Source organism: Melanostigma gelatinosum (genome assembly GCF_949748355.1).
Source record: "Melanostigma gelatinosum genome assembly, chromosome: 1".
Lineage (NCBI taxonomy): Eukaryota > Metazoa > Chordata > Actinopteri > Perciformes > Zoarcidae > Melanostigma > Melanostigma gelatinosum.
In genome coordinates this window covers 31,590,290-31,603,874 of record NC_136634.1, presented here as the reverse complement: position 1 = coordinate 31,603,874, position 13,585 = coordinate 31,590,290, and the positions used below count along the sequence as shown (strand labels likewise).

The 13,585-nt window shown below is 40.2% G+C and overlaps 2 protein-coding genes across 4 annotated transcripts in view; one reads left to right on the top strand and one right to left on the bottom strand.

Moving 5' to 3' along the window:
- Window positions 1-5,011, bottom strand: part of LOC306779561 (exocyst complex component 3-like protein) — a 46,551-nt gene extending 41,540 nt beyond the window's left edge. For 2 of the 3 annotated variants that reach the window (XM_079271525.1, XM_079271528.1), the window contains exons 1-6: window positions 4,890-5,011; window positions 4,057-4,156; window positions 3,723-3,911; window positions 3,409-3,504; window positions 1,753-1,937; window positions 1,482-1,574 (exon numbers count right to left, since the gene is read on the bottom strand). In XM_079271525.1, the coding sequence (XP_079127651.1) occupies window positions 1,482-1,574; window positions 1,753-1,937; window positions 3,409-3,504; window positions 3,723-3,911; window positions 4,057-4,150 (657 nt within the window). In that variant the 5' untranslated portion in view covers window positions 4,151-4,156; window positions 4,890-5,011. The remainder of the gene's footprint in view (window positions 1-1,481; window positions 1,575-1,752; window positions 1,938-3,408; window positions 3,505-3,722; window positions 3,912-4,056; window positions 4,157-4,889) is intronic. The other variant, XM_079271526.1, reaches the window with a different exon arrangement.
- Window positions 5,012-6,783: 1,772 nt separating this feature from the next.
- LOC306777008 (C-C motif chemokine 4-like) lies at window positions 6,784-7,944 on the top strand (the record flags this gene model as incomplete). The annotated part of the gene is made up of 3 exons (XM_079267932.1): window positions 6,784-7,466; window positions 7,556-7,682; window positions 7,863-7,944. The coding sequence occupies exons 1-3, from the start codon at window positions 7,316-7,318 to the stop codon at window positions 7,942-7,944; spliced, it is 360 nt and encodes a 119-aa protein (XP_079124058.1). The 5' UTR covers window positions 6,784-7,315.
- Between the last annotated feature and the right edge of the window lie 5,641 nt (window positions 7,945-13,585).

Here is a 13,585-nt window from a genome sequence, read left to right as displayed (position 1 = left end):
TTAGGATTCATTCTGTGGGGCTTTTATTTTAAAATGGCGTGTGTGTGTGTGTGTGGGGGGGGGGGGGGGTGGAGAAGGGGGGAAATACCTCTAAAGATCCCTAAGACCTGAATGACTGTATGAGAGAGACACACAGAGAGAGAGGGAGAGGAGTGTATGTGCGCGTGTGTCTGTGAGTCTGTGTGTTTATCAACATCACTAATTGGCTCAATCGCAAACACCTGTGTGCCTGAAGCCATTTCATGGAGATAAAACAGGGAAACACCTCTCAAACCTCCCATAACCGTACCTCCTATTGCTCCAATATTAATAATTGAGAGGAAAGATTGACTTGAGAAACAGATCTTGTAAAAATTGTGTCTGTAGTATAAAAAAATATGGCTTAACTGGCGATCTAGCAACATTTAAATGGTGTCTGTAGCTGAAAGTATGAGGAAGTTTAAGAGGATTTGAAAATATTCTCCATAGAGATCCCATTTAAAATAAAAAGCTTAATAATTCAAAAAGTTTAAAGGTTAGAAATATGAAAAGTAATGGCACCGCTCTGGTGAAAGAGCTGAACATTTTAATAGTTGAACGGTTTCTGTAGCTTAAAATATGAAGGAGAAGAAGAGGTGGGACGGAAGAAATAGAAGTTGGAATCAAGATTCGAAGAACAATAGTTGGAATGCTTGACAGCATTCCAACAATGAGAGTTAAGGTCTGCTTCAGTTCATGACATGTTGGTGAACCGATAACCCTTTGTGTGAACAGCCAATTTCCCAAAAACACCATCACACCTAAATAGGCGCACTATTAAAAAGGTGAACTCCCCTCCTCTAAAGAGACAAACACCTGGATCCACGTGAATGGGTAATTCTTCAAGCAAAAGTTGTTGCTGATATATTTGCCTTGTTCGGTTATTTCATTTAATTCTCATCACAGCCCAAATCCCTATTACCCATTCCGTTGGCTCCAAGTATTGGCCAGTCGTCAAAGCTCAAAAGTGACCAGAAAGAGAAGGGTTATTTGGTCACGGACTCACATCCCAGGGCTTCAAAGGAGGCCAGCGGACTCTCCCTCTGGATCTAGGAACCCAGGCGGAGGGAGATGAGGGGCCAGAGGGGGTCCATCCCTGCTAATGTTTACATTAACCGGTGTGTAAAACAAAAACTCAAACAAACTGGCTCACTAAACATACAAATATAAAAATCACATCCCCAAAAACCTATTTAAAACATGAGTTGCCATTGGTCTGTAGAGTATGTTGCTGTTACTGTACTGAATATACGACATATCATTCAAAGGAGACAACCCATTTCTAAATGCAATAACCATTGTGTATCACTTAATGGCAATCCAAGAACTAAACTGTCTGGTATTGAAACACTAGAGACACTTCTCATCTGTCATCAGAGAAATGCTGAAAACAGTCAAGAATTAAGTTTGTTGTAGATGTATATACGCGTGTGTGAGACAGGTGTACAAGATCATAAACCCACCTGCGATAACAAGGGATCGGAGTTGCTCCTTTTCAGCCAGGCGTTCTCACTGATGGGTTGGAAAGGCAACCCGCTCAACTCCTCTTCCCGTTCCTGATCAGTGTAACGATGACAGACATTCTCATGTTCTTATTACAAATAATCTATGTGTGTAAATGATTTGTATCATCAGGCTTTAGAATATATTTGCTCAACAGAGTACGAGAACATGAGAGCTAGAATGGTGCTGATCAAAGTATGCATTTTACCAAAAGAAGGGCTCTAAACCAACCTGGCGAATGCGAGAAGCCTGCTTGGAGCTGGGTGCTGGGGTGCCGTGGAGTTTCTGCTGAATGGCAGACACAAAGTTGGAGCAGGTCCTCGGGGAGGCGCTGGCAGGGCTTGGGGTTGGATTGGGACCAGCCTGGAAGACCGGCACTTTAAAACGCTCCAGTCGCTGATTAAATTCTCCCTGACCTGGAAGGAAAACATTTATAGAGATTCAAACATAAATAGAAATGAAGAAAAATTTGAATCTAAAACAAATGGTAGAAATATTCTCAAGAAAAGGTAATATAGAGTATCTTCCATTACCATGTTCCAATCTGATATCTATATAACACAGCAGTATTGTGTGCTGCAAGTAGATTTGAGTTAGTAAAGCTGGTTTAGTTGAGCTGCCCTTGACATATATTTTTCCCAGCACCACTGAGCTCTAAGCTGCGTGACAACACTGAATGTCCTTTACTGGATGTGTCCCCATTGCTCAAATATATCTTCTGGAAGTTTGGCAGATCCAACTCCTAGCATGGCTCCAATACTAATCTTTAGCATCCACAGTACTGTAAAACATGAACAGGGGATCTAAAAAAAATATTAAAAAAAACACCTGCCAGGCATTGTTCAAGGTCCCATTGATTCTCTTTAGAACTACTTACTACCGTACTAAAAAGCTAGCTAACAAGCTAATTTATGGGGAAAGGTACTTTAAAAATGTGAGGCGACAATTTGGGCTCAGTGCAAACTCAGGGATTAAAGTGAACAACTAATTATACAATAGATAAGTTGCAAGAAAGAATGGTTGGAAATAGATTAATTAAAACTACTCAATTAGCATTAGCATGCTCAATCAGGCTACATCCCCATTATAACAGCTAGCTAGCAAAATCTAGGAGACGGTGTCAAGTTATAAACTGTGTACTTGGCTTGCTGTTTTAACATAAATATCATCAAAGTACCGTATATTGACATCATAGCAGCAACATTACAACTGTTTCTATGTCTGTATGTGTAGAATATGTCACAGAAGTTAATATTTAACAAAACTTTCCTTTGCATTAGACAGTGCAGTAGTGTGGGCTGCACGTGTGATGGAAGGCTGCACTGTGCACGCAGCGGGTTGTCATTTTCCTGGAATTCTGGTAAATGATCTGTACCGGTACATGCGATGAGGGATCATTTACCAGAGTCATCGGAGTGCAGTGGAGGGTTAGAATCCAATGGGCATACTTTTAACCAATATATGCCTTAAGACCTAGTGTTTCTTTTTTATGTGAATGCAAAAATGCCTTAATGCCTGAGCTTAGTCACAATCACATTAGGCATTTGCCTTTCTGAACTTTTTATTAAGGACTTTGCAGCTAAATGTGGCAAATCCTTTAACTGACTGTGAACCCCCAGACTTGGCCCTCTAGCCACTGTCAGGTCTGAGATCACTCAGCCAACCCATCAAAGGAGCCCAGAAATCGAACATTAAAAAAACTCCACAACGAGCCTGGAAACCGGATAATTTGAGTCTCTGCCTTTGATAGTTTATCATATTGTCTTTCATCTATCGTTATTTCAATGTCTGTTAAAAAAAACTAAACAGAAAAGGAAGACTGTATTCTACAAGTCTGATTTTCATCCTCAGAGGTTTTTGAATGTGTGTGATCATATACATCCTCACCAAGGAGACACTCTCTGAAGCCCTTTTCATGGAAGATGACTGATGGGCTGTCAGCCCCAGGATCCGAGAGGCACCGCTGGGCCAGAGGAGCTCCCCCTAAAACAACAAACTACAATATTTATCTAACACACTGGATCCACACAGATTGTTATGCACCTTGACAGTAGTTCTCATTTTGAATGCAGGAAATCCAATTGACTGTTGATCTTGGCTACCGTGGTATCTTGAGCAGTACCATAAACACAATAAACCCAACACTGCTATAAGCCTGTCAATTATTAGCATGCCTGCTTCAACGGTGAAGGTTGGATTACCCTCTCGTCTCTGGGTGAGTTGCTGGACTCTGTACCGGACTGAAGGAACCATCGGCGTGTCCGGCTTTGTGTCTAGCTCAGCTAGGCGTCCAGAGGAGGATGCTTTAGGACTGCGGTTCTCCTGACCAGCTGCCTCCAGACGCCGCCGTTTCTGGCCATCATCCACCTCTGAGACATCAGATAGACAGACTCACAAGGACAAAAGTCACAAATATACCTGCAAAGACTGCTGTGATTATGATAAAGATATGTCTATGAACCTGTATTTGGCAGGTGCTAATTTCATTCTCTGCTATTTGCCTATCAATGATTTTTAATACAGGCAGAATCAAACCTGATGGGGAGAAGACATTGTCTTCAGAATCTGACAACGGTTCTCTCTGTCTTTTCAAGTTGTTGTTGGCACCGTTTTCCTCGCCACCTTCCATGCTGAGCTGCAAACAGTGACGGTAATGACTGTATATTTTTAGATGGCAAACAGTTAAGCACAACAGCAATACGATATGGTAGTTTATTTAGCATTTACTCCCCTCTCAAAACACCTTCTTACTATTAACGTTACTAGGTCATGCAAATAATTATGATGGGCTAACGTTAATATCACATAACTTAGGTAAGAAAAACTCTTAAACGAACGTTGTCTTTGCCAGGAAAAAAAGGCTAACATTATTAAAGCTAGCTTTTAGACGTTTTTACACAGACAGGGGAAGCACTAATGTGGGATAAAAACGCCGCAGGATTATCACAAATAAAAGTAAACGTGCCAACGCCCTGCATTTTACTTTCAGCTCAGCTCGTTTACTAAATTAAACACACATTCTTCGTAGCAAGTTTTGTTAACTGGTCAGCTGACGTTAAATAATGTCACATAACTCGTTAACACTGCCAACACCAACAAAACATGCGTTAGTGAAGTTTAATTAGTAAGCCTGGAACGTTTCTATCTTCAAACAGTGAACACCTGTAACTTGAAAACTAGCTAAAGGAGCTAACGTTAGCTTGCTAGCATTAGCAACATTGTCCTGAGTCAACTCAGGCAAGCTCATTTCAAGCTAATGTAGCGATCTAAAATTGCCAGCGTAACGTTAGCCTAGCTTAGAATGACAAGCTAACTTTAGCCGCTGTTTCATACATAATATATGATGACCAGGTTGGATTTTGTCTTACCTGAAAAGAAGTCTGTATGAAACTACAGTCTGCAAGAAACAGGTCAACTGACAGAAAACAAGAAACAACCTTCTTGTTGTTTTATGCTTTCAGTGAGTCTCCTCCTTCAACTTTGAATTTCAGCGGGTCTTCTGACGCTTACGTGCATACAACTGGAGTACCTTAAATACACTCGAGGAGGCGGAGAGATGCTTGAAGCAATCGGAATCCACGCCTTTACCTGCTGAAAAGCTCGGAGTGAGAGGGAGGGCGTTTTACCGTACTCACTAAACTAAACACGCAAAACAAGATTCCACAACAATACCAATGTGATGATAGTGGAATCTACTGGTGTGGAGTGTGACATAAAGCTTTAACATCAGTAATAACTAACAATAAGATGGTATATGTTGAATAAAATCGGTTAAGTACATGAATGGTATTAATTACACTATTTATGTTATGTGTCAAAACTATAGATCATAAACACAGTAAATAGGCTGTTGAAGAGGTGGATTTTTGTAAACCTAAATTTATACTTAACCTTTCCTGAAAATGACTAATTGCGAGAATTAGCGAAACATTAAGATCCTACATTAAGCCTTCAGATCTCCCTTGATAAATGATGGATGGAAGCTGCAAACAAATGGTCAAATGACTCAGTACATAGAACACTGACCTTGTAGGGTCACCCATTCATCTCACAACTGAGACATGGATCGAGCATGGCAGGAATCTCAAGCAACTTGAGACATGTTAAATAATGTTTTTATCAAACAAAACAATATCTATTTTTAATGTGTCTAGACAAGGGAGGAAGTATGGGTTTAGGTAATTTCTATATTAATGTCAAATGCTACCACAGGGACCTTTTATGCAATATATTGTCTATAAAGTCAACTATTAGTTTTACCTAAGTAAGTTCTGACACATCAGTAGCTCACAGTAACTGAAACACAATCAACACTTGCTTCTCAAATGTATCTTTTCATAAGGAGTAATTATGTTACATATAAAGCTCAGTGCATTGCAACGACAGCCCATTAAAAGAGAGATGCAAATCAGTTACAGATGATGATTAAGAGGAAATTGATTTGGTTGCAAATGCATGCACAGAGATGATCTAAATGGGTCACAGATGCACTGCTAAACCTGGGTTTGTGCACACGTCTGAAAACAGCTGATAAGATCTTGTGATCGTCATGCTGTCTCCATCACTTCAGTCTGCACTGCACAGATTTGCATAAAGGGGGGAACTGACTCATGATGTAGTTCACCCTGGAGGAGGCAGAAACCAGAATAATTTAGTGGTTCGTATTTTGTGTTTGTATTTATAACCCCACAACCCTCTGAATATAAATTTCTTTACAGCCAAAATGTTGAACTTTGACTTTTAAATTCCCCTTCATTTTCCCCATCGACAATGTAAAGTAACTCACAGAACAATCTGGTTCTTTATGAAAAAGTAGAAGGTATTATAAGCCTGTGTACATAAAAACGATGAGGAAGACGTTTACTGCGACTCCTAAGGTGCATTTCTGCAAGAAACATCCAATCACAGAGTTTAAAATGCTGTGACTGAAAACACAATCTAACACTAAAATCCTTTCATGAGAAAATTCTGAGTCAATTTTGAGTGAATTCAGCAACTATGCGCCAACTTGTGTTCTCAACTCTAAGGACAAAGTCTTTTAAATTTGCTACCACTCTGACTTGCAACTCTGATCCAGCCTTTGGTGGAATATACAATTTACCAATGTCATAAACTTTGTCAAAATCTTTGTCGTATAAATCAGTTTCAGCTACAGATTAAAAGCATTTTTCTACTGTAAATAACAGCATTAGTTTCAGTAAAAAAGATGAAATATACAAAGTTATAGAGCATTTTATGGAATCCATAAAACATTTTGACCAGCAAATATTGTGCATGCCTGTTAATTCTGTGTGCATTTGGGTTGGTTTTTATGGCTGGTTTTGGAAATGTAAAGGATGGAATGTTAAAAGCTCATCTTATGAGTAAACTAAGAGAGTGGTTGCCAACAAATAGCCTACTATTTTTGAGAGAGGACAATAAAAAGAATTCTTTTAAAATATCTTTACAAATTCTCCAGGTCAGGAACCACTAAACTAAGACACTGTCAATTAAACTTGAGTACGATCTAAATCTAAATAAAAAGTTTCTGTAATGATGACATTGAATGCCACAACAATCTTTCCACCAATTAAATATACACCAAGATGTAAAGATAAACACCGGGTTTCTGTTCTCTAAATGGGGGAAGTTGATTTTAATCTTTACAACAAATCTGTGGCCTGTCCCTTAGCTGTCACTTCCCTCCCCAAACTACGACAGCAGTCATTTGAGTGTCTCTTTGCAGTGGAAGTTCTGAGGAGGTGTCGGAGAATTCTTGCCCTGAAAGGCTGACGTCATACATTTTGGTTCCACAATGGACAGGATTTATATCGGACGCAATGCCAAGAGTCAATCACAGCAAAGGGAGAAGAACCTCATCATCATCTCTGACAGCATCATGAAGACTCTCTGCTTCACTCTGGGGCTGCTGCTGCTGCTCACCGCCTGCTGCTGCAACGCCATGCGTGAGTGATCAGTGATTGTGCCTAATCATCTTCAGAGTTTGCTCACACCTGTGTCTGTGTTGACTTTACCTGTTTCACCTTCCTCACAGCTAAAGCTCTGCAGTTCAACACAGTGCCTGGAAACTGCTGTTTCAATGTCTGCACGCGCAGTTTACCATTGAAGCGAGTCTCCAGCATAGCAAAGACCCACAGCTCCTGTCTGAAGCAGGCATTCATGTAAGTTTGTGACTGTTTCTTCCACTGTTTTTCTCCTGTAACTGATGAGATGATGAATATAAAGATGGAGAACCTACAGTATGACCTCCAGACAGGAGTCATCACAAAGCCACAGCAATTACTCTTACAACACAAACTAAAGAAGGTGGATAAACTGAGTTTTCTCTTTGTGTTTTGCAGAGTCCAGACTATCAAAGGAAGACAGATATGCTACAGTGGAACTTTCCAGTGGGCTCTGGATGTCTACAATCAGCAGCACTGAAGATGTATTATCGTATAATACTGTGATCAATTAATGCCTGGTTTTGCAGGCCTATAAATACATAATTTTGTATTTTAATAAATGTCCTAACTATATTGCTGGCTATGTGTATTTTCTGAGTACAATAGGTATAGGTTTAGAGAATGTGTCAGGTTTTCAAGTTAGGCCTGACTGAATCTACCACAGTCCATTTACTATTCTTTTCAACCAGTGTCCGACTCATGTAATTGTTTTAAAATCTGAAACGTTTATGGTCAAGGGATGGTTAAGTTCAGTGGGGGAGAAAGTTGTCTATGCGGCACTGTATCGTGTTTTCTCTACTGGAAGGGTATCCAAGAGGGCACTTAATCATGTTCTCTGCCTCACCTGTCATCTTGAAAAGTAAAAACAAATGATGAAATAAAAAATAATATTTCTCCACCGATCTGTGCTATAAATGTAATTTCTGTATGATTCCAATAATTCTAAGCATTTTTATAATCAAAATCGCTGAATTTCCCCATGTCCTGTTCAAACAGAGGAGACACGCGAGCTGTGCCTCATCTCAGATTGTGCAATCCCACACACACACGCGCGCACACGCACGCACACGCACCCGGTGGAATCAAATATGTACCTTAAGAATACTGATATGAAAAATAACCAGGAGTCAATGTGCAAGCTGCCAATTGGATGGTGATTTAAGCTACTCTATTGGGTTCATGCATTTGTAAATCTGACAATGAAAGAGTCAGTGCCGTTGTTGCCGTTGTTGAAAAACCCTTTCTATACAGGGGTATTCACAGTTTTTGTGCACACTAAGAATGGATAGAAAAAGAGATCATCCACAGTTATACGATGCCGAGTGTGACAAAGACCCTCTCCATTGCACACATTTGTGGACTGTCCAGACAATAAGAGACTCACACACTGAGTTGAATGTTTATTGTAAGGTTCTGATGTGGTCTCAGGAGTAATTATTGAAGGTCGGGCCTGTAGACACAAACATATTATTAGTTTGCTTATCTGTAACTTAAATGATTGAATATATGAATAGTGCTGTCAAATAACATGCATGTTCTTACTTACCTCTGCTGTGTTTCCTCTCCAGGGTGTTCATCCTAAAAGAGTCCCCAGGGTACAAGCCCACCATTTTATAGTTCCGGGAATGTACCATGTGGGAATTACTAGAGGGGTGGTAGGAAAATTGAATCCTCTGTTCGGGCTAGAGATGATCTCTATGGTGAAGTTTTACCACAATAGAGATCAGATAGAGAATTGACCTTTAGAATGTTAGGCATCTATTTGAATGTATTGTTGTAGATTAGGGGATTGTGTGGTAGAGTGAGGGGCGGAGTCGCCTATCTTGCAGTGATGTGGAGGTCCTCGTTAGTGGCAGGCTATATAAGGCTGCCATGATTACATCTACTCTGTCGCTGCCAGGACCACATGCTGCCCGTGGTCCCTGGAAAAGTTATGCATGTATTTGTTTGTTGTTTTTGTTGGCGAAATAAACACCTGGTTGGGCGCACGTACTCTCTGTGTCCTCCTCCTACTTCCAAAGTCCGGCCGCTGCTGGCCAGCCTAACACTGAGCATCAGGTCAAACACTTCAGGCTGGACATAAATGCACAAATAGGTTTATGATAACAATCAAATTATATATATTTTTGACAAAAAATGAAAATGTATATAATCCAATGCACACTTGAAACACTTCTGACTGATCTAATGGGAAAATAGGTGAAGTGGATGTCGACAGAAAATGTACAAAAAGAAACAGAGCGTGATCAGACATTTCAATTTTTAAAACTAAACCTCAGATTTAATTTATTTTAAATAATCATACTGTTGTGATGATTAAATAAAGTATGGCAAACCACATGCAACATATCTCCATATTCTTCTCAGTGCATTAAGGAGTCAAGTCAACATTGTGTACTTTACATGGACAATTTGACGTTGATCCACTGTAAAGTATACAATCCACCAGGTGGCAATGCATGACAGCTGTGGGTTCTTCATGACTCAGCTTTAGCATTTTCCATTCACCCATGTGCTCCAAACACCACCCTCAGGCAGGCTGCAACAATGACTGTGTGAACGCCAACTGCCTGTTGTGTTGATATTCTTGGGTGAATCATGTAAAACTCCATCATGTGCAGTGACACAGATTTGTGTGTGTTTACAAGGGAAGTATATGCGGGTCACTAAACAGTCAGCAGCTGCAGGTCAAGCCCTGCGGTGTCAACAGACCTTTTTAAAAGACTTTGCCAGTTTAAAGTTTAGACGATTGATGAGTAATATATACAAGTTTTTGCATGTTCTGTGAGATGATACAACTCAGATGAAAACCTAGAGAATTGATTGCACATATCTACATTCATATTATACTATGACATGTAGCGGCTGGAGATGCAAGTAAACAATTCGGCAGCTGTAGTGTAAAATCAGCTCCATCAACAATCATTTCCTGTGAGAAGAGATCCAGGTTAAAGTTTACATTGTTGATAACCACCAAATACAGGCATATTTGTGTGTTGTGCATTTTGCAACAGGATGAGTGCTTAGCTCACAGGTGGCCTTGTGTGGCTACTGTGTATATTTTCTTATGTCATGTATGTTCCATGTAATGTCTGCTTGCTGTGAAGTGCGGCCCCTTTAAATAATATTACTGTTGTAAGAGTGCTTATGGACACGTCCTTAGTCCTTGGGGCTTCTTCGTCGCTCTGATTTTGTAAGTTCAGAATGTTCTAGCAGCTGTAGGCCACCATTATACAGAATTTAAAGAGTATCAGGGACGGATGGTACATAACCTAGAACTTTCCTGTGAGTCTGGACTGAACTTACAATGACATCCTTCAGAGTTGTGACATTATAGACATTGTATTCAACTTTAAGTACACTAACGCAGAGCATAACATGATTGAGGGGTTATTTATCAAGCCATCGCCATTACTTTAATCTAATGCAGCCATTATGAGCTGGTACACACACTTCGACAGCCTGTTGGGGATCTGTCGTGATTCCTCAGGTGCTGCAGGGGTTGGTGAGTTCAGGGGCATGCAATAACCAAGACTCTGAGTATTAGCAGTCCCCGGCCCCACACTGAGCTCTACATCACAGCACAGCAGAGTCCACCTTTCACTGTGTGACTTGATGAACAGACAGACAGATAGATAAACATCGAACTAAAAGTTCGGAAATTAGTGTTTGGTAGATTATTTCTCTGTTGTAACAATGCTTCTTGGCAATGAATTTTGGCAATGAATTTTATACCGTTGGAAAGCCTGTTTAGTTACCTTTCAAACGGTGGATCGTAGGGTCAAAGTGTGGAGAAGACGGGGAGAACGCTATGCTGATTGCTGCACCGATAGAGGAACACCTTTTGGTGGAGGCAGTGTGATGGTGTGGGGCGACATCTCCATCACTGGAAAAACGAGGCTTGTCTTCATTGGAGGCAATCTCAATGCAGAGAGATATCGAGATGAGATTCTGTAACCAGTGGCAATCCCATTTCTCCACAGTCTGGGACCGAACTCCATCCTCCAAGATGACAACGCTCGCCCCCACAGAGCGGTTTCATCAGAGACTACCTCCAGAATTTGGGAGTAGAGGATGGAATGGCCTGCCAACAGTCCTGACCTCAACCCAAGTGAACACTTGTGGGACCAGCTGTTCGTGCCAGAGTGACCAACACAACCACGTTGGCTGACTTGCGACAAATCCTGCTTGAGGAGTGGAATGCATCCCACAGCAGTGTGTGAGCAGGCTGGTGACCAGCATGAGGAGGAGGTGCCAGGCTGTTGTGGCTGTGTATGGTTCTTCCACACGCTACTGAGGCTCCTGTTTGTTAAATGAATAACAATATAGTGACACTTGTATTGTGAGATTTTGTTTGGTTCAACTTCAGTCATGTTGAGTTCATGTGAAGCTTCTTAAATAGTGAATATAACATGTATAGTGGCTTAAAACAGCTTTGCATCTGTCAACAAGCAGCTACACCGAGTCATGAGGATTACTTTGTAGAACACAGGATTTTAAATCAGTCCATATACAGATCAAAGCATTGCCACATATCCAACAGCTCTGAGAAAGCATCAATGGTCAGGGAGGTAAGAAGATGAACACATAAGACGGATTGTAAACACTTCAGGAATAATAATAAGTATTTCATGAGGTAATTAAGCATTAAGTTGGGTTTGTTTGACAGAAAAAACAATGCTTTCTCCACACATACAACTAACAGGCCATGCTGGCAGTAAAGATGTGATGATCATTAAACAAAAAACATTGAAGGATGAAAAATTGAGGGGAAATAAACATTGCTATTCTTGGATACCACTCTGCAAAAAAAAGTGAATTGTGGCCTGAAGGTGGACCCAGACAGGATTTCTTTAATATCTTGCAGTACTATGTCTGCACAACCTTACCTACTTCACACATCAGAACACATGTAATCCTTCAGGTTTAGGGACATTTGTACATACAGCAGCATGATCTAACAGCAAGTGGGCATTAAAGTCATTATAGTGGATAATATACATGTGCATATACATCTATTATACTGGAAACAATGCAGCCTTGATACACATACTGTTGCCCTGTACCTTGGGCCGTCCATTTTGCACTGAACTGTGTTCTTCATTAACTGCACTGGTTTGAAAAGAGAAACCCAGAGGATGAAATGAAGACAGGAGGGTTTTTGCTGAAGAGCATTCGTTTATTTTCCACAGGTTACTTCAGAAACAGGTAATTATGTACACAACATCTGGAATGTTGGATAAATGCATATCAATCATCATCTCACTGTGGCCGTTTCCAGAGAAACCTTAGAAATACTAGCTATACATTAAGAACAGTTCCTCTGCATTAGAATTTATTGCTGGTTTTACAATCGTATTTACAATTTGATTAGTGAGGTCTAAAAACCACAGGAGACTGCTAAATAAATAAGAACAATACAGGAGCATAAGAAACCGACCCACATGAGTGGCCAAGATTCCAAACAATTTTCATGCCAGACTATAAGACTTTTGAATCAAGAAATAAAACATCATATCCCTTACAGATTAGTAAATTCTTTATCAATAAAAGACACCATTAATTCAATACATTCAGGGGTTTTCTGCTACAGGGTTACTTGGTCTGGTATGACCAGTAGTTTATGGGCGGTGAATGTTTAAATGTAACCTTTAAATAGATATGTTCACTGTTTTAGCATTTATCATTATCACATATAGGCTCACTTTTCTACAGCATTTCAAGTATTCAGCTGTCACTGATTGTATTAATATGATATAAATGTGACTGTGGTACTGAGCTGTTGCAATTAGCAACAGTCATTAGTGACCTTATAGTATTTTCAGAACTCATAATATAGCACCACATCAGTTAAACTGAGAGTTTTGTAAATACATTTGGTTCAGGGGAGAGACGCTGTTTCAAATCAGTGTTCAATTTGCATGATATGAACTGGATAGAAATCTCAGTCCAGCTCTCAGTTGGATTGTTATGATCACACACAGACGTTTGACAGTAAAGCGAGAGGAAGACTCTCCCACCCTTCCTGCTCCCAGACTTATCCCACCGACTGATAATGAGCAACAGACTAAACGTGTAAAATGATGTCACGGCTGAGAACAATACTGTCTTACTTTCAA